Below are 21,226 nucleotides of genomic sequence, written 5' to 3'. Positions count from 1 at the left end.
TCCACCTCAGGTGCTAGAATGGCTCCGGGTACAACCAGAGCAACGCCCCAGATGAGCAGAGCATCACCCCCTAGGGGGCATGCCAGGTGGATCTCTGTGAAGCTCATGCAGGAATCTGTCTCTCTGACTCCTCGCTTCTCACTTCAGAAAAAAAAAAAAAAAAAGAAATACTTACAAATTACTATTGCATTAGAATCAACAGAAATAAATCAACTCTATGAATAAGTCTATTTTGGATATATATAAACAATTCTTTAAGTTTAAACTTTTTCATTTTTGTAGCTAACTATAAACAGTGGGTCTAAGATTAGACTTGCTTTTAAGATCAAAAATCGTTTGTAAGTTTATTCAAGAGGAACGGGAACTTCTCTGTCCCCTTGACATAGGTAGAACAACTTTCTGTGTTATGCTTGTTGACTGATATTTGTATGTCTTTGATAGAAAAACATTCCATGAGCATCCAAGAAAGAACATGAAAAGAAATAGTTTTCATCTATCTTTTGCCAAAGTTTTGCACATACCTGCATGGAACTGTCACTGTGTTGACTACTGAGTAGTAAAGAATGAATCTTTCTTCAAGTGTGTTCATGTGCTTCCTTGATTAAGAAATGAAAAGTCCTTGCCTGACCTGTGGTGGCACAGTGGATCAAGTGTTGACCTGGAACGCTGAGGTTCCCAGTTTGAAACCCTGGGCTTGCCTGGTCAAGGCACATATGGGAGTTAATGCTTTCTGTTCCTCCCCCTTTCTCTCTCCCTCTCATTTCTCTCTCTAAAAATGAATAAATAAAACATCTAAAAAAAAAAGAAATGAAAAGTCCTTGATATACCAAGTGACCTCATGATATACTCTTGATTTGTTTCTTCCTTAGTTCATTGGTCTTTATGGATTAGAAAGTCAAAGAAAATAAACAAAGTGTTGAGTTTTATTGTTTTATTTATTTATTTTTTTGTATTTTTCTGAAGCTGGAAACGGGGAGAGACAGTCAGACAGACTCCCACATGCGCCCGACCGGGATCCACCCGGCACGCCCACCAGGGGCAACGCTCTGCCCACCAGGGGGCGATGCTCTGCCCCTCCAGGGCGTCGCTCTGCCGTGACCAGAGCCACTCTAGAGCCTGGGGCAGAGGCCAAGGAGCCATCCCCAGCGCCCAGGCCATCTTTGCTCCAATGGAGCCTTGGCTGCGGGAGGGGAAGAGAGAGACAGAGAGGAAGGAGGGGGGGTGGAGAAGCAAATGGTCGCTTCTCCTATGTGCCCTGGCCGGGAATCGAACCCGGTTTCCCCGCACACCAGGCCGACGCTCTACCGCTGAGCCAACCAGCCAGGGCCTTATTTTTATTCTCCTAAAAAGCAAATATATACACATCTTTTAGGTGAAAAGAGGAAACATCAGTGGTATTGGTTTTTGCCTCTTTATTCTTTCTTTTCAAACTCAATGTGATTTACTTTGTATCCTTCAGAACTGTTTCTGCTGCCAGTCTGTCTTAGTGGCATGTACTACATTTGCCATTTTCTTGGTACTTTTAATTTTATTTTAATCCTAGTGATATATCTTTTCTTATTAACACTCTTAACAGTCTCATTTGTGTTTGTACTTAACAATCATGACAGGGTGATTAATATTGTAAAACACCTTAAAACAAAGCATTTATACACTATAAACTAAAGAACGTAAAGATGACCTAGACCAAAATGATTATTTGTACCATCGTTGGAAGGGGTAGAGCTGATACAGAGGTGCTTCTGGGTAATCTATGTTAGTAAACCTAATATATTGTTTTAAATCTTTACTTTTATTCTTTTCTCCGTAAATTTCAGTGTGTCCTGGTTATACAAATAACCAGGAGAAGCACAGTGAGTTTATTAATCATTCCCTGGTGTTTAGACTATGTGGATACATGAGACTCATCAAAACAGGGCTTACCAGCCTGACCAGGCGGTGGTGCAATGGATAGAATGTCAGACAGGGACATGAAGGACCCAGGTTCCAAACCCCGAGGTTGCTGGCTTGAGCGTGGGCTCATCCGGCTTGAGCACAGGCTCACCAGTTTGAGCGAGGGGTGGTTGGCTTGAGCATGGGATTATAGACATTACCCCATGGTCTCTGGCTTGAAGCCCAAGGTCACTGGCTTAAGCAAAGGTTCACTCGCTCTACTGTGTCACCCTCCCCCTTGTCAAGGCACATATGAGAAAGCAATTACTGAACAACTAAGGAGCTGCAACAAAGAATTGTTGCTTCTCATCTCTCTCCTTTCCTGTCTTTCTGTCCCTATCTGTCCCTCTCTCTGACTCTCTGTCTCTGGAAAAAAAAATAGGTCTTATCAGCAGTAGAGTAGGGAAGGGAAGTGTAGGATTGGAGGTGGAGAGACCAGTTAATAATGCAGTGTTGGGCCCTGGCTGGTTGGTTCAGTGGTAGAGTGTCGGCCTGGCGTGCGGGAGTCCCGGGTTCGATGCCCAGCCAGGGCACACAGGAGAAATGCCCATCTGCTTCTCCACCCCTCCCCCTCTCCTTCCCTTCTGTCTCTCTCTTCCCCTCCCGCAGCCAAGGCTCCATTGGAGCAAAGTTGGCCCAGGCGCTGAGGATGGCTCTGGTCGCAACAGAACAACGCCCCAGATGGGCAGAGCATCGCCCCCTGGTGGGCATGCCAGGTGGATCCCGGTGGGGCGCATGCGGGAGTCTGTCTGACTGCCTCCCCGTTTCCAACTTCAGAAAAATACAAAAAAATAAAAATAAAAATAATGCATTGTTGCATGTGTCCAGGAGAAAGTCTGAGATTATTACCTCAACAGGGCAGGGGAAATAGAGAGGAAGGTACTTTAGCGATCAGTTAGATGCAGGAGATCTAGGAGCCCAGGGAGACTCACATTTTTTACTCTTGAGACAAACTGGATGGCTGCCATGAACCAAAATAAGAGAACCAAGCGGAAAAGTCAGATTGAGAGTGGGTAGGAGGGAGGTGGTGTTTTTTTTTTTTGGGGGGGGGTTGTTTTTACAGGGACAGAGAGAGGGATAGATAGGGACAGACAGACAGAAACGGAGAGAGATGAAAAGCATCAGTCATCAGTTTTTCTTTGCGACACCTTAGTTGTTCATTGATTGCTTTCTTGTATGTGCCTTGACCGTGGGCCTTCAGCAGACCGAGTAACCCCTTGCTCAAGCCAGCGACCTTGGGTCCAAGCTGGTGAGCTTTTTGCTCAAACCAGATGAACCCGCGCTCAAGCTGGCGACCTTGGGGTCTCGAACCTGGGTCCTCTGCAGCCCAGTCTGATGCTCTATCCACTGCGCCACCACCTGGTCAGGCGGAGGTGGTGCTTTTATTGACATTGCAGTAACATGAGGAGTAAATAGAAGGGGCAGAAGTGGAGACTGCAGTGTAGAAGTTCGAAAACAAAGAACAAGAGGGGGTGAGGTGCAGGACTGATAGAGTAGAGTGTAGAGATGGGAGAGCTATATAGGCAGAGGGGAAGGAGCTAATCTATAGGGCAGATTGAATACACAGAAGAGAGGGACATCCAATGGACCAGGATCCCAGAGAAGGCTGTAGGAAATGGAACTGAGGACAGCAGAGTTGACCTTCCTCAGAGTCTGAGAAAAAGTAAAGAATGATACAGATTCCAAGTAACTTTATAGGTGAACAATAGAAAGGGTGGATTTATACAAGAAGCAACTATAAGAAAGTGTGGGTTTCATGTTCTCTGAAAGTAGAGATCAAGCCTGAGTCAGACAGCTTGGTTAGTTAGAACTTCGTCCAGGAGCACAGGGATTCCTGTTTCTCTCTCTTTCTTCCACTCTCTCTAAAATTAATAAACATTTTTTAAAAAGTAAGTAGAGGTCAGGATCATGCTTATAGAGTGAGAGGGCTGCTTTATAGAGATGTGTCCATATGCCTCATCAAAGCATTTCTTACGAGTGCCCAATCCTGAACATCAGGGGTGCTCTCTCTGGCCTATTCCCTGTAACCCTCTCCCTCAATTTATTCATTACTCTTTCTTTTTCATTATTCATTACTTTTGTATTGTAATGTTGCTTCTCAGAAAAAAAGGGGGGAGGAGTTTGGCTTTGAGTGTATTTTATTTATTTATTTTTATTGATTGATTTTTAGAGCAAGAGGAAGGGGGAGAGACAAAGACAGAGAGAAAGATTGATTTGTTGCTCTACCCATTCATGCTGTTATTGGTTGATTCCTGTATGTGCCCCAATAGGGGATCAAACCCACAACCTTGGCATTATTGGGATACCACTGTAACCAACTGAGCTACCCAGCTAGAGCTGGGCTTTGAGTGTTTTAGGGAAGTCATGAAGGGGAATGGTAGAGTATCAAAGAGAGTGAATGAGCATTCAGTGGTTGGGGGCTCAACTGGAGACCAGGAATTTGTAGTGCTCCAAACCCCTTTTATCAGCTTTCTCCAGATGTGCATGTACATCTGAAATAAAGAGATTGTGAGGTCAATGTGGATTGAGCTGAATCACTGTAGAACTGCTGTGATTAAATAAATGTTCTATATTAATGCTGTCCAACATGATAGCCACTAGCCATTTGTGGCTATTGAGTACCTAAATGTGACTACTACAGTTAAAGAACTGAATTCTTCATTTAACTAAATTTTAATTAACTTAAATTCAGTTAGCCACATGTGGCTAATGGCTACCATATTGGACAGCACAGACCTAGAATTGGGGGTTTGTAGAGTTCATGTGGAGAATACCTCAACAGCGAGTGGGGGGAGGTGAACATTTTTTCCTTTTGGACCTCAAGCTCAATTCTCAGTGGAGACAGATGTTAGATTGTGAATGGGCTAGTGAACAGGAGAAAATGGCCCTGGCCGGTTGACTCAGTGGTAGAGCATTGGCCCAGCGTGTGGATGTCCCAGGTTCTGTTCCCAGTCAGGGCACACAGAAGTGCCCATCTACTTCTCCACCCTTCCCCCTCTTGCTTCTCTCTCTCTCTCTCTCTCTCTCTCTCTCTCTCTCTCTCTCTTCCCTTCCTATAGCCATGGCTTGATTGGAGCAGGTTGGCCCCAGGTGCTGAGGATGGCTCCATGGCCTCTGCCTCAGATGCTAAGAAGAGCTTGGTGGCAAGCATGGCCCCAGATGGGCAGAGCATCACCTCCTAGTGGGCTTGCCAGGTGGATCCCGGTCAGGGCACACACAGGAGTCTGTCTCTCTGCCTCCCCTCCTTTCCCTGAATAAAAAGAAAAAGAAAGAAAAGAGTACACAGGAGAAAATGGATAGGCAAGAAGTTGAAAAAAAATAATCATTGTCCAAATTTATTTTTAAGGCGAGAGCGTCAGTATTCTGTATGTAGTAGTGAAGATACTCCTGGCTCTTGTGAAACCCTGTATTTCTCTGTGGGTAATCCTGATCAGCTCATGGTGCACAAAGGAAAATGTATTGGTGAGTAAACTAGCTAAATTAATTTAAAGTTTATAAAAGCAAGTTAATCATGAAGAAACAAGGTGGAATAGACGCCATGTCATCTAAGCCATGTAGTCCAAGGAAGACTGGTAAGCGAACAGTCAGTCATTCTGGCTCGGATTCCCAATGACCAGAACAAGAAGTCACTCAGGTTTCCCCTTCTGTAAGATGGAAATTAACACGTAGGCCAGTGGTGGGATTCACCCGGTTCTCACCAGTTCGGCATAACCAATACTGAATTTTTTATTATTGAGTTCGGCGAACTGGTTATTAAAATGGCCCTTGTAATCAAGGTTCTCTCTAAGGTGGGCACCTAGGCAGCTGCCCAATGTGGAAATCACAAATTTACATTCTTGACCCTTTTTTAACATTCATCTGCGCTATATCGTATTCTAAGCGCCTATAATAGTGCTCATTCCATCCATAGGTGAAAAAAATTTGACAGAACTATGCTCGTAATAATTTATTTATTCATTTCATAGAACTCATACCTTTGATGATATACTACATTTTAATTCCCTCACGTTGGTTAAGTCAGTAAACAAACATAATGTAAAGAGAAAAAGTGCCAACTAGGGGGTGACAAGCTATCATTGGAAATAAATAACAGTATTACTTTTTGTCAGGTAGTATTTAATATTTTTTCATTAATATTTTAAAAGCCTTTCTTATTATCTATTTTTGTGTACCTCTTTTATTCTTATTTAAGTATTAAATACATGAAATAATAAACTACCTTTCGGTATATCATTTTTTGATACTTAAGACAGTCATTAGGGCAGAGAACCGGTTGTTGAATTATTTGAATCCTACCACTGACCTAGGCCCTTGAGCCCTGGCCAGATGGCTCAGTTGGTTGGACCTTCATCCCAGAGCACAGAAGTTGCCAGTTTGATTCCCCGGTCAGGGCACATATAAGGAATAGATCAGTGTTCCTGTCTCCCTTCTCGCTTTAAAAATATCAATAAATTTATTGTAAACACACACAAAACAACCCCTGGGCTCTTGAAAATATTGTTAGCGGAAAGATTGTCATTATAATTAGTCAAGCTTTTTAAAACCAAAATGGTTAAATGTTATGAATGAGTAGAATTTTGCATCACGTGCATTTATTACTGATGTATGCAACAAAATGAATTCTAATGCCAGTGATCTTTTTTAAAATATATTTTTTTATTTTACAATGACAGTTGATGTACAATATTATATTAGTTTCAGTAATTCCTGTGATCTTTAATGACCAAGTCATATTTTCTTAAGTTGATGTACATCTACTTAGTATCTTCCTCCTAGGCATGTGGTACCTGACTAGGAAAAGGAAAACACTTTATTTTTTACATGTCTTGTATAGCAGTTTTGTCTGTTGGTGGCTATTTGGAATGAAGAGCTAGTTCAAGAATTTGGGATTTGAATTGTTTATATTAAAGTCAAGTTTTCAGGATCTACTTTGCCCTAAATGTATGTCCTCTTTTACCAGCTGTAAAAATACAGTAATGCCTAACCAGCTGGTGGCACAGTGGATGGAGGAGTGTCAACCTGGGATCCTGAGGACCCAGGTTTGAAACCCCAATGTCACCGGCTTGAGTGCAGGCTCATCTGGCTTGAGCGCAGGCTCACCAGCTTGAATGTGGGGTTGCTGGCTTGAGCGTGGGATCATAGACATGATCCTGTGGTTGCTGACTTGAATGCCAGGTCGCTAGCTCAGCTGGAGTCCCTGGTCAAGGCACACTTGAGAAGCCATCAATGAACAACTAAGGTGCCGCAACTACGAGTTGATGCTTCTCATCTCACTCTCCCTTCCTGTCTGTCAGTCACTGTCTCTTTCCCTCTTTCTCTCTCTCTCTCTCAAAAAAAATAAAAAAGAAGAAGAAGAAGATCCAGCCACTAAGTGCTGTAGGGATCACTTGGATATAATTAATTTGAAATTTTCAATTTCAAATGATAAGAGAAAGTTTATTTAAAAAGTTACAGAAGTAACAGAAGTGAGCCAGCAGGGCTGCCTAGGCCCAGGAGACAAGCTACAGAGGCAGAAGAAGGGCCCTTGGAACGTAGAAGAGAGAAGGGCAATGGTACACATCGGGGAGGGGCCCTTGGAACGTAGAAGAGAGAAGGGCAATGGTACACATCGGGGAGGGGCCCTTGGAACGTAGAAGAGAGAAGGGCAATGGTACACATCGGGGAGGGGCCCTTGGAACGTAGAAGAGAGGAGGGCAATGGTACACATCGGGGAGAAGGAGAGCGGTGAGAGAAAGGCACAGGCATGCCCCCAAGATGGAGCATACACCTACGTTTAATATTTAATCCCATGAATGTTCTTATCAGAGCTAAGAAGTAGCCAAGTCACCTAAATCAAGTTTGCTTTTTTTTCCCCTTCTTTAAGGAGATACAAATAAGCAGGGGAGCTGCCAGGAAACAGGCACCAGGTGGAAGGAGAAGAAACCACATGTTTGAATAGTCTATGAACTGGACGCTTAACCTTGGCTGCCTAGGTGCAACCTGAACTGTACAGGATTCTGCACATACACAGACCCTGTCCTATTCAGGCAACGTAGCCATCTGTGCAGGTTCAGGACCTGGGTACAGATGATTAGATTTAATCTTATGACTGTCCTAATTTAGGGCATTTCAGACTCGCGAATAAGCAGCATAAAACTCACTACTTTTCATAATCTGGGGAGATCAGAAAGGGAAATTAATTTACTTACTACCTTAATTTGGTTCCCTATTCTCTTTGCTACTGATTAGACGGATGCACCTTAGTTAATACCCTCATCAGAAGACACATTTGAAATCTGAAAGTTTTTTATAAAACAACTATGTAAATTAACTAATTTTCTCACAACAGTTCTTGTTTTTAAAATGTCCTAATTTTCTGTGAAATGTTTTGATAAAAGATCAACTAGTTAACATTCGTTTTTCAGTTTAAAGCCTTTAGAACTTCCTTATGGATAAAGCACTATAGACACTATCTGTCTAAATCAGTGGTAGTCAACCACTAGTGGGCGTTCCAACTTTCATGGTGGGCAGTAGCGGAGCAACCAAAGTATAAATAAAAAGATAGATTTAACTATAGTAAGTTGTTTTATAAAGATTTATTCTGGCCCTGGCCGGTTGGCTCAGTGGTAAAGCGTCGGCCTGGCGTGTAGAAGTCCCGGGTTCGATTCCCGGTCAGGGCACACAGGAGAAGCGCCCATCTGCTTCTCCACTCCTCCCCCTCTCCTTCCTCTCTGTCTCTCTCTTCCCCTCCCACAGCCGAGGCTCCATTGGAGCAAAGATGGCCCGGGCGCTGGGGATGGCTCCTTGGCCTCTGCCCCAGGCGCTAGAGTGGCTCTGGACGCAACAGAGCGATGCCCCGGAGGGGCAGAGCATCGCCCCCTGGTGGGCAGAGCGTTGCCCCTCGTGGGCGTGCCGGGTGGATCCCGGTCGGGCGCATGCGGGAGTCTGTCTGACTGTCTCTCCCCGTTTCCAGCTTCAGAAAAATACACACACACACACACACACACAAAAAAAGATTTATTCTGCCAAACTTAGTGAAAACCCGACATAAAATACTTGGTAAGTAATTATTATTATTATATGCTTTAACTTGCTGTAACTCTGCTTTATAAATTTTATAAAGTAAAGTTACTTCCCTACTTTACAAATCACCATTACTGTGGAACCGGTGGGTGGTTAGAAAATTTTACTACTAACAGAGATACAAAAGTGGGCGGTAGGTATAAAAAGGTTGACTGCCCCTGGTCTAAATGATGATCATTGTTAGCATATATTAGACTCAGTTCTTTTGGGAACATATTTTCCTTCAGCCTCATTACAGTGTATTCTTTTTTTTTTTTTTTTAAAGTTTTTTTTTTTTAAGATTTTATTCATTTTAGTGAGGGGGAGTGGGGGAGGAGCAGCAAGCATCAACTCCCATATGTGCCTTGGCCAGGCAAGCCTAAGATTTTGAACCAGCGACCTCAGCATTCTAGGTCAATGCTTTATCCACTGCGCCACCACAGGTCAGGCTTACAGTGTGTTCTTTTGATCCTTTTATTATCTTCATCATGCAAAACTGATAGGATGGCAATAATATAATTATTAAAACAAAAACCAAGCAGCAATCATGAAATACCCACCTATCCCCAATTGGGGAAATATTGCAAGAAATTGTACTGCATAATGCACACATGTAGTTAGGCTGTGTGTGTGTGTGTGTGTGTGTGTGTGTGTGTGTGTGTGAGAGAGAGAGAGAGAGAGAGACAGAGTCAGAGAGAGGGACACACCGGAACAGACAGAAAGGGAGATATGAGAAGCATCAATTCTTTGTTTTGGCACCTTCCTTGTTCATTGATTGCTTTCTCATATGTGCCTTGACCAGCGGGCTACAGCAGAGCAAGTAGCCCCTTGCTCAAGCCAGCGACCTTTGGGCTCAAGCCAGCGACCCCACACTCAAACTGGTGAGCCTGCTCTCAAGCCAGCAACCTCTGTGTTTCAAACCTGGGTCCTCTATGTCCCAGGCTGATGCTCTATTCACTACGCCACTGCCTGATCAGGCTGTAATTAGTAGGCTTTATGTAAATAACATCACATTTTATCCCATAAACATTTTTAAAATTGATTTGAGAGAGAGGAAGCAGAGAGATGAGAAGCATAACTCGTTGTTGCTTCACTTTAGTTGTTCATTGATTACTTCTCATACATACCTTGACTGGGGGGCTCAAGCTGAGCCAGTGACCCCTTGCTCAAGCCAGTGACATTAGGGTTTTGAACCAGGGAACTCAGCATTCTGGGTCAGTGCTCTATCCACTGTGCCACCACTGGTCAGGGTATCTCATAAACATTTGATATCCGTGTTTGCAGTGTATACTGCTTAGATCTCACATTGCACAGGGTGCTTCCTTTGGTTGATATATTGTAGGCATCAGGGTTTTTTCCCCTTAGCCTAAGAACATAAGGAGTTGTTTATAACTAGCATAACAGATCATTTTAATTAAACTTTCTTAAATTGTCAGTATTTTTCTAAAATAAAAACTGCTTCTCAAGTAAAAAGTCTAGGTAAGCTGGTTCAGCCACATTTCTCCAAAATATTCTTGCAAAGGCCACTGTATCCTACATATACAGGTTACTCTACTTTTCATTTTTTAAATGAAAAAAAAAAACTATTTCTTTGAATTTTTTTTTCAGTTTGGAGTCAATGTAGCATCACGGGAAACTATTATTTATATAACAACAGAGAAAGACAGAATATTGTATATCAGTGGTTCTCAATTGGGAGTGACCTTATTCTCTAAGGCAGTGGTCCCCAACCTTTTTTGGGCCACGGACAGGTTTAATGTCAGAAAATATTTTCATGGACCGGCCTTTAGGGTGGGACGGATAAATATATCATGTGACCGAGACAAGTGTCAAGAGTGAGTCTTAGACGGATGTAACAGAGGGAATCTGGTCATTTTTTTAAAATAAAACATCATTCAGACTTAAATATAAATAAAACGGAAATAATGTAAGTTATTTATTCTTTCTCTGCGGACCAGTACCAAATGGCCCACGGACCGGTACCGGTCCGCAGCCCGGGGGTTGGGGACCACTGCTCTAGGGGACATTTGGTGATGCCTGAAGATATTTTTGATGGTTAAGATGAGGGTGGCGGTTGCTACTGGCATCTGGTGGGTAGAAGTCAGGGATGCTTCTAAATATATATCTTCCATTGCACAAGACAGTCCCTTTCCCCTTTAACAAAGGATTATCAAGTCCAAAAGGTTGATTGTGTCAGGGTGACAAATTCTGTGATTTGGTAAATTAGGGGGAGAAAGGGTAGAGGGAACTAGAAGAGAAATAAAATAAAATGGTGATATTGTGATTCTTTTTTATATTTTTTTGTAATTTTCTATTATAGTCTTCAATGAAAGTATAGATTTTTTTGTATACAGCATAAGGAATATAGCCAATAATATCATAGTAACTGCATGGTAGCAGATGGTTACTAGACTTGTCATGGTGATCCTGTTGCAAGGTATACAGATGTCAAAATCACTATGCTGGGCCCTGGCCGGTTGGCTCAGTGGTAGAGTGTCGGCCTGGCGTGTAGAAGTCCCGGGTTTGATTCCCGGCCAGGGCACACAGGAGAAGCGCCCATTTGCTTCTCCACCCCTCCCCCTCTCCTTCCTCTCTGTCTCTCTCTTCCCCTCCTGTAGCCGAGGCTCCATTGGAGCAAAGATGGCCCGGGCGCTGGGGATGGCTCCTTGGCCTCTGCCCCAGGCGCTAGAGTGGCTCTGATCACGGCAGAGTGATGCCCCCTGGTGGGCAGAGCGTCGCCCCCTGGTGGGCATGCCGGGTGGATCCCGGTCGGGCACATGCGGGAGTCTGTCTGACTGTCTCTCCCAGTTTCTAGCTTCAGAAAAATACAAAAAAAAAAAAAATCGCTATGCTGTACACTTGAAACTAATATACTATCCTATGCCAACTATACTTTAATAAAACAATTTAAAGAAAATATAGACTTTTATACAAAAAGTGTTGGTGGTATAGAAATTTAGCTCTCCAAGTATAAGTGAAAACCATATGCCTGTCACTAAATAAATGTCTCTCTCTCTCTAGCTTCAGATTTAAACTGTCATTTTTGGTTCCTCCCTCAGAACTGTTAGCCAGTTTGTATTTATTGAATATATTCTGATTTTGTGTTTAGAAAATAATTGGTGTTTTCAAATTTCCAGATTACTAAAACCTGTTTTTACTGTGCACACTAATGTACACTGATGGAGTAATGTGGGTGGAGTGTTCCTTCTGCCTCATTAGTTGATATTTAGCTGTGTGAGGGTGCCCTATTGCACCAAAAGGCAGTCATCAGAGGTGAACTGCTTATGAAAAAAACATTGTGAATACTGGCTACTAGTAGAAAACATTCGTCAGATACTAAAATCTCACTGTTGATTCTTGTCCCTTTATAGTAACTAATATTTGGGAGCTCAGAGTATATTGTTAAATATTAAAACTTAGTCTTAAGAGAGCACATGTTATATGATGTTTTTCATAAGTAGCACGTGGCATCCACTAGTGAATGAATGTATGTATGTCCTTGTTTTTTTTTTTATCCCCACAGAAAATGTACCACTGAGAATTAATTACTTTTTTTTTTACTGTGCAGGATGTGATGAGCAGCTTGGGAAACGAGTTTACAATGCTTTGGAAACAGCCACTGGCAGCTTCGTCTTGCTGTATGAGTGGGTCCTTCAGTGGCAGAAAACAATTGGTCCTTTCCTTACCAGTCAAGAAATAGAGAAGATTGCTAAGTGCAAAAAGCAGGTAAGCATCAAAGAAGGCTCAGTGAGCAAAGGACCTAATCTCGAGCTTTAGGAGATGACACACAGAATAGCTCTGCAGTTGACTGGCTTATAAAGATCAGAATGGTGTGAGATCTGTTTAACCAGAGGGATGGTGGAAGACCAGCACCTTCGTTACCGGTTTCCTCAGCTTCTTGCTGCCACTTTCAGAACTTTAACAACGTGGCCCAAACGTTTGCAGCTGCTTCTTTAACCTCCTTTGTCAGCCTCTATTATGGCATTAATAGCCATCTCTCCAACTGGAACTAAACTACTTCGTAATCATGCTTTTTGCAATCTTGAAAAAGTGCTTAAAAACTGAATTCAAAGGAAACTGGAGAATTTTAGAGTTAATTTATAATACTGAGTTTAAGGAGAGATTTAATATTACATATTGAAGTGTTACATAATATAAAGGTTACAAAACAGTAGGTTTTACATGTGTATTTCTGATAGAAGAAAAACTGGAAGTAAAAAATACACTGAAATCCTAACAGTTATCCTTGGGTGGTGACCACATAGATAATTTGCTGTTTATTTTCTTGTGAGTTTTTTTTCTTTTGTATTGATACTTACTAAAATTTTGAGGGCAAATCTTTATGACCAGAATGGGTTATTTTAAAATTAATGCTTCTTTTTTCTGGTGGTCTTATTGCAAAAGAAATTTTAAAAACTGTTTACTAATTTTGTAGTATTTGTATATAGGTTTTGAGATCAAAGAAGCTGAGAATTAACTAAATTTCTTCTATCTTTATGAACTATGGTTTAGAGGAGGAGTCAGTTTAGGGCATATTTCTTCTCTTATCCTTTAAAAGTACATTTTCTATTAAATATTCCACTCTTAAAGTGAAACACCAGTTAATGCTGATCACCCAATATTACCTTTTTCTTTCCTTACCAGATTCAAGGGGCAGAAACAGAATTCAACTCACTGGTAAAATTGAGCCATCCCAATGTAGTACGCTACTTTGCAATGAATCTCAAAGAGCAAGACGACTCCATCGTGGTATACATTTTGGTGGAGCACTTTCATGGGGTCTCCCTTGCTGCACACCTGAGCCAGTCAGGAGGCCCCATACCTATGCATCAGCTTCGCAGGTACGCAGCTCAGCTCCTGTCAGGCCTCGATTATTTGCACAGCAATTCCGTGGTACATAAGGTTCTGAATACCTCAACTGTCTTGGTGGATGCAGAGGGCACCGTCAAGATTACGGACTACAGCATTTCAAAGCGCCTAGCAGACATTTGCAAGGAGGACGTGTTTGAGCAAACCCGAGTTCGTTTTAGTGACAGTGCCCTACCTTACAAAACAGGGAAGAAAGGCGACATTTGGCATCTTGGCCTTCTGCTGCTTTCCCTCAGCCAAGGACAAGAATGTAAAGAGTACCCTGTGACCATCCCTAGTGACTTACCTGCTGACTTTCAAGATTTTCTGAAGAAGTGAGTATCATTGAGAGTCTCCCTAATTGCACTTTACTCCTGTACTTTTATTGTGCTTAAATGCTAAACATCTAAGTGATGTGAATAAGCTGAAAAGGATTAGAGTTAATTGCTTGTTCTCCCAATCCTTTCCCAGTGACTTATGTTGTTTTCTTGCTTGTATTTGTTATTCCCTTAACTCCTCCTATACTCAATTGGGCTTAATAATAGATTTTCAAACTGCTTTTTGGGGACTGCCTGGCGTGCTCTAGGAAGTCAGTAGGGATGGCTGTGAGGGAGATGCCCCTGGTATTCCAAATGGAAGACCCTCTCTGTCTACCTTTGCTTCTGGTCCCTAAGAGGTCAAAGGCAAGGCCTCTGGGTAAAGGTAGGGAAAATAGAGGCAGAAAGAGACTTTGGCCTGATCAAGCAGTGGCTCAGTGGATAGAGCAGCAGACTGAGACGCAGAGGACCCAGGTTCAAAACCCCAAGGTCACCAGCTTGAGCATGGGCTCATCTGGCTTGACTCCAGGCTCACCAGCTTGAGCTCGGGGTCACTGCCTTAAGCTCAAAGGTTGCTGGCCTGAAGCCCAAGGTCACTGGCTTGAGCCCAAGGTTGCTGGCTTGAGCAAGGGGTCACTTACTCTGCTGTAGCTCCCCCTCCCCCATCAAGGCACACATGAGAAAGCAATCAATGAACAACAAAGGTGCTGCAACAAAGAATTGATGCTTCTCATGTCTCTCCCTTCCTGTCTGTCTGTCCCTATCTGTCCCTCTCTCTGTCTCCCTCTGTCTCTGTCACAGAAAAAAGAAAAAACTTCATCATTATTAGTATTCTTTAATAGTATTTGCAAGGAGAAGGTATTCATGTTTTGCTGACCTAATTAAAAATTAATTTTAAATTTAAGAGGAAATATATTATCCAAATGCTTTTTGTTACCATATTTTCTTTTTCTTTCGATGTATTAAAAAGGAGTACTTTACTTCTTAGTGCTCTGATATAAAAATAAAATATTACCATTTATGATAGCTGCTGTCACCACTCTATATAGGTATCGATTTTAAGTCTAGAGTTCAGAATGATGATTGATTCTTTTTAGGGTCAAGTGCTACCAAGTACTGCTACTTGGGTCATTTGTGACAAAAGCTTAGCAGTTTAGATTAGTTAATACAGTGGTTCTCAGACTTTGTCTCGCACTGAAATCACCTGGAGAGCTTGTGAAGGCACAGATTACTACCCAGACTCCCGGAGTTGCTGATTTACTAGGACTGGGATGGAGTAGAATTTGTATTTCTAATAAAGTTTGCTGGTGATACTGGTGCTGCTGCTGCTGCTCAGGAACAGGGTTAAAGATAATGGCTTTTTTTCATTCATTCAGAAATAAAAATAAACAGGCCCTGACCAAGTGGGTCAGTGGATAAAGCAACATCCTAGTACGCCAAGGTCATTGGTTCCATTCCTGGTCAGGGGCCCTACGAGAAGCTGTCAGTGAGTGCACAAGTAAATGGAACAATTAAGTAGAGCAATGAGTTGATGCTTCTCTTGCTCTCCCTCCATCCCCCTCCCTCCCTCTCTCACCCTCACTGTCCCTTTCCCCCCCTCCCCTTTTTCCCCTCCCCCTTCTCCCCCCTCCTTTCCCTATCCCTCTCCCTTCCTCCCTCTCTCTCTCTCTCTCTCTCTCTCTTTCTCAAATCAATGGAAATTTATTATTTTTTTTTAGCAAGACAGAGACAGGCAGGAAGGGAGAGAGAGAGATGAAAAGAATCAACTTGTATTTGTATCACTTTGGTTCATTTATTCTCATACGTGCCTTGATGGGGGGGAGGTCAGCCAAGCTGGTGACCCCTTGCTCAAGCCAGCGACCTTGGGCTTCAGGCCAGCAGCCTTGGGATCACTTCAATGATCCCACATTCAAGCTGGCATCCCTGTGCTCATGTTGATGCGCCTGCGCTCAAGCAAGCGACCTCTCAGGGTTTCTAACCTGGGACCTCAGTGTCCCAGGTCCACACTATTCACTGTGCCACCACCAGTCAGGATCAATGGAAAAAATTTTTAAATACTAAAAAAGACTTGCCTGGCCTGTGGTGGCTCAGAGGATAAGGCATGGACCTGGAATACTGAGGTTGCTGGTTCGAAACTGGGCTTGCCCATTCAGGGCACATATGACAGTTGATGCTTCCTGCTCCTCCCCTGCTTCTCCCTCCCTTCTCTCTCTCTCTTCTCTAAAATGAATAAATAAAATCTTTAAAAATATATATATTAAAAAAGACTCAAACAATAAATTAATAAGTTCAAGGAATGAAAATTAAAGTATATGATAAAATGTGGAATTTCTAAAAAGCAGTTTTTTTGTTTTTTAAGTGAGAGGAAGGGAGATAGTGAGACAGACTCCCTCATGTGCCATGACCGGGATCCACCTGGCAACCCCATCTGGGGCGGTGCTCAAATACTAAGCTATTTTTGCTTCTGAGACATGCTGGGACCAACTGATCTATCCTCAGTACCTGGGGGCCATGCTCGACCCATTCGAGCCACCGGCTATGGGAGAAAGGGGTGGGGAAGGAGGGAATCAGATGGCTGCTTCGCCTGTGTGCTCTGACTGTAATCGAACCAGTCAGATTCGTTCATACATACGCCAGGTCGAAGCTCTATCTTTGAGCCACCAGCCAGGGCCAAAAAATAGTTCTTAATTGTTACCAGCTTCATACTGTGATGAACAGGCTTTATCTAAAATATATCACATTGAACCCCAACCCTACATCAGATTTGCTTTTCCTTTGGAAAGCTTTATGACCAGTCCCTGGAAAGACCTGGGTTTGCATGGCAAGATATTGATCTATTAATGGGATTGAAAATTCATAGCATACTTGTGCTGTCTCAGGTGGTTTAAAAATTGTTCTACGAAGGTAAGTCTTTCTGCCTCTGGAGACTAGAGTAGTACCCCTATGCAGGGGGATATGTTCCAAGACCCCTAGTGGATGCCTGAAACCACAGATAGTACCAAACACTATATATATTATGTTTTTCTCCTATATTTACATACTTATGGTAGTTTAATGTATAAGTTAGGAACAGTAAGAGATTAACAACAACTATTAATAAAATATAACAATATACTATAATAAAAGTTATATGAATGTGGTCTCAAAATATCTTATTTTACTATATTCACCCTTGTGAGGTTGTGAGAGGATACAGTGCCTACGTGATGAGATGAAGTGAGGTGGGTGACAGGCATCACGGGGAGCTTTAGGCTACTGTTGTGCTTGGAGAACCATTATAAAGTAAAATAAGGGTTCCCTGAGCATAAACACAGTGGATCTGCTCACCGAGATGGATACTAAGTGACTAACAGGCAGGTTATGTATATGCTGGATGAAGGGATGATTCACAGAGCAGAACTGTGAGAGAGTGCATTGTGCTGCTCAGATTGGTGTCCAGTTTAAAACTTAAGCATTGTTTCTTTCTGCAGTTTTCCACTTAGTATTTTCAGACCACATTTGACTACAGGTAACTGAAACTATGGAAAGTAACACCGTAGATAAGGGGGGACTACTATATACTTATTTTTCCCCATTGAGAGAGAAGAAGGGACAGAGAAATAACTCTTTGTTCCACTTAGTTCCATTTAGTTGTGCATTCATTGGTTGGTTGCTTCTAGTATGTGCCCTGACCAGGAGTTCAACACGGGACCTTGGCACACAGTGACAGTGCTCTATCTGCTGAGCACCTGGCCAGGGCCTTGTATACTTTTTTTGATTCCCCACTTGTACCCAGCCTGGTGTTCAGTATGTAACTCCTGCAAGAATACGTATTAATTTAAATTCCCTTCTGAATTCATTTTGGTCCATAAATTACATGAATTCTCTAATGTGGTATCTTTAAAAAAATAAACCCATAGCTAAATGCCTTGGATTAACTAGTTAAGCATTTATTCTGTGTGTTTCTGAGATTCTTTCTTCCCTCTCACTGAGATGTGTTTGCCTGGATGACAAGGAAAGATGGAGTCCTCAGCAGCTGTTGAAACACAGCTTTATAAATCCTCAGTCAAAAATGCCTTTACTGGAACAAAGTCCTGAAGGTGAGTCTTTCACCATTCTTTTTTGATAAGTTGCTTGATGTAAATTATTTTGAAAGTGTACATAAACCTAAAACTGGAAGGAACTACATAAATCTAAATGATTTTATCTGTTTTATGCTGAGCTATACATAAATCCATTCATTTAATGTGTGCTGTGTGCCTGAACCTGTTTTGCCATCCTGCTTGTTCTGGTCTCTACTGATGGAGAGTCTACTGGCATAGCCTCTGTAGTGTTTACTAACCCTTGTTATCATGTCATCCTTGTTACCATGTAACTGGGTTTCCCTGTGCTACTTAGGGAGCATATTAAGGGACCTCAGTTAGAGATCGGGATGGATTGGGAGACCTGGGTTGCGGTTCTGGCTCTGTCGTCCAGTCATTCCTGACTGTCTTACCTCCACCTGAAACATGAGCTAATTATATATTCCTACCTACTTTAAAGATGATAGGGTGAGGAAAGTATTAAAGGGTCTGCCAGGTAAGAGATACTTTTTCAAACTACTGATTGGGGCTCCTTCTTCCAGAGTTTCAATTGCTGTTGGATATTGCAGCTCTTTCTATATTTCTAATGCCTCATTTGCTGCTTTTTTTTTTTTTTTTTTTTTACAGAGACAGAGAGAGGGATAGACAAGGACAGACAGACAGGAACGGAGAGATGAGAAGCATCAATCATTAGTTTTTCGTTGCGTATTGTGACACCTTAGTTGTTCATTGATTGCTTTCTCATATGTGCCTTGACTATGGAGCTACAGCAGACCAAGTAACCCCTTGCTTGAGCCAGCGACCTTGGGTCCAAGCTGGTGAGCTTTTGCTCAAACCAGATGAGCCCGCACTCAAGCTGGTGACCTCGAGGTCTTGAACCTGGGTCCTCGGCATCCCAGTCCGACGCTCTATCCACTGCGCCACCACCTGGTCAGGCTCATTTGCTTCTTGCCATTTGTTATATTTCAGATTCTGGAGGACAAGACTACGCTGAGACTGTTATTCCTAGCAGCCAGCTGCCTAGCGCTGCCCTCTTCAGTGAGACACAGAGACAGTTCTCCCGCTATTTCATTGAGTTTGAAGAATTACAGCTTCTCGGCAAAGGAGCTTTTGGAGCTGTCATCAAGGTGTGATACAGTTGTGCCCAATCCATTTTAGTGCTCCTACTCTGTTCTGTTTCTGTAGACTTATGGACTTGACTTCTATTTTGAGAGTAGAGAGTGAAGTGAATTCAACCATTTGAAACTAGGATTACCTTAACCTTTATGGAGTTAAAGACTTAATTTAAAGTTACACTGAACACATTATGAGTGCAACATTCCGCCCTGGCCAGGTAGCTCATCTGGTTGGAGCATTGTCCCAATACACTAAGGTTGCAGATTTGGTCCTCAATCAGGGCACATACAGGAATGAGCCAGCCGGTAGGTGTGTGACTGGGTGGAACAACAAATTAGTGTTTCTCTCTCTCTCTCTCTCTAAAATCAATAAATTTAAAAAAAAAAGAAGAAGAAGAATGCATCATTTGGATGTGAGGATGATCTGGCTGCGACATCTGTCACCCCATTGATTGCCAGGGTAGATTTGGCTGATCTGGCCAGCTAGGCGGGTGTCCCCTTCCTCCCTCATCACTCGTGTGTGTCCCTCCTAAACTGCATGCTCTTTCGAAGAGGACAGGCTTCCCTGACAGAGAAGACTGTTCTTCGGTCAGAGGTAATGAGGAGCTGCACACCCCTGCTAGAACCTCCAGACAAGCTCTTAAGCGTGCATCATTCCTCTTCCTTTGGTTGATGCAGTGCATTAATGTGACCTCATGATTTTAACTGCCCAAGTGGAGTCAAGACCTTGACACAAATAACATTTTTGTGTGCTTTGCTTCAGAAAGAAAAGTCTTCTCTTTTTGTCCCATTTGCTTTTAGAGTTAATGTAGATAAAAAGGCTGCAAGGTTGGAACTAAGGTGGATTTCCAACTGGGAAATAGTCCCAGATGGTCTTGGTGGCTTTTCTAGCTCTTATTGAGATGGGAAATTAGTGACACGTTATTAAGGTATGCTATTGTTAGGTCTTGTGAACTTCTTCACTCCAGTCTTTTGGGGTGACTTTTATTATTATCTGCCCCTTGAGGGAAAGATTTCAGCTATTTTTATATAATTTAAGTATTTTGTTTGAATTTAGGAGACCTAGATTAATATAGTATTATTAAATTCATATAAGATATATATCATTTTGCACATAAGAAAAGAGCCCACCATCAGTAGGGCATGTGCCTATTTAGGATTCTGCAGTTGTTATTAGGAAATATTACTAGTATTACTGTGGAAGGCCTTTTTTAATTTTTCTGTGGTGATCAGGGACAGAAAGATCATCTTAATCAAATTTTCTAAAATGATGTTACAGTATGGGAAGTTTTTAATTTTCTTCTTGAAATTACAGACATTACATTTAGGTAATTAAACAGATATACTGTGAACAGATCTCCTGATCAGGTCATCTTAGTTATCTTAAAGAGGACTGAATAATTAAAGTATATATTATCCCTCTGGCTTAAACTATAATTTTGATGAAGTCTTTTAGATTTTTTTTTTTTTTTTTTTTAGAGAGAGAGAGGGACAGATACGAACAGAGAGACAGGCAGGGAGAGAGCTGAGAATAGTTGTGGCACCTTAGTCATTCATTGATTGCTTTCTCATATGTGCCTTGACCAGGAGGCTCCAGCCGAGTCAGTGACCTCTTACTCAAGCCATCGACCTTGGGCTTCAAGCCAGTGTCCTTTGGGCTCAAGCCAGCGACCATGGGGTCATATCTATGATCCTACACTCAAGCCAGTGACCTCACGCTCAAGCTGGTGAGCCCACACTCAAGCTGGCAAGCTTAGGGTTTTGAAACTGGGACCTCAGCATGGCTTGATCCACTGTGCCACCGCCTGGTCAGGCTATTTTATATTCTTGAATGCAAAATCAAACTTCATTTTCTTATACTTAAAATTATTAAGCTAGTATAACAAAGACATCACAGTAATTTAAGCCCCTG

At 42.3% G+C, this 21,226-nt stretch overlaps 1 protein-coding gene across 6 annotated transcripts in view; it reads left to right on the top strand.

The window, feature by feature from the left end:
• Positions 1 to 21,226, top strand: part of EIF2AK4 (eukaryotic translation initiation factor 2 alpha kinase 4) — a 122,166-nt gene that overhangs the window by 31,958 nt on the left and 68,982 nt on the right. For 5 of the 6 annotated variants that reach the window (XR_010752022.1, XR_010752023.1, XM_066388511.1 and 2 more), the window contains 5 exons: positions 5,279 to 5,394; positions 12,542 to 12,699; positions 13,618 to 14,156; positions 18,111 to 18,217; positions 19,169 to 19,326. Coding sequence is in view for 4 of the 6 variants with exons in the window: in XM_066388511.1 (XP_066244608.1) it covers positions 5,279 to 5,394; positions 12,542 to 12,699; positions 13,618 to 14,156; positions 18,111 to 18,217; positions 19,169 to 19,326 (1,078 nt within the window). In the remaining 2 variants the exon portion in view is untranslated. The remainder of the gene's footprint in view (positions 1 to 5,278; positions 5,395 to 12,541; positions 12,700 to 13,617; positions 14,157 to 18,110; positions 18,218 to 19,168; positions 19,327 to 21,226) is intronic. The other variant, XM_066388514.1, reaches the window with a different exon arrangement.

Source organism: Saccopteryx leptura, chromosome 6 (assembly GCF_036850995.1).
Source record: "Saccopteryx leptura isolate mSacLep1 chromosome 6, mSacLep1_pri_phased_curated, whole genome shotgun sequence".
Classification (NCBI taxonomy): domain Eukaryota; kingdom Metazoa; phylum Chordata; class Mammalia; order Chiroptera; family Emballonuridae; genus Saccopteryx; species Saccopteryx leptura.
Note: the sequence above shows the minus strand (reverse complement) of the source record. Positions and strands in the feature narration are given on the sequence as shown.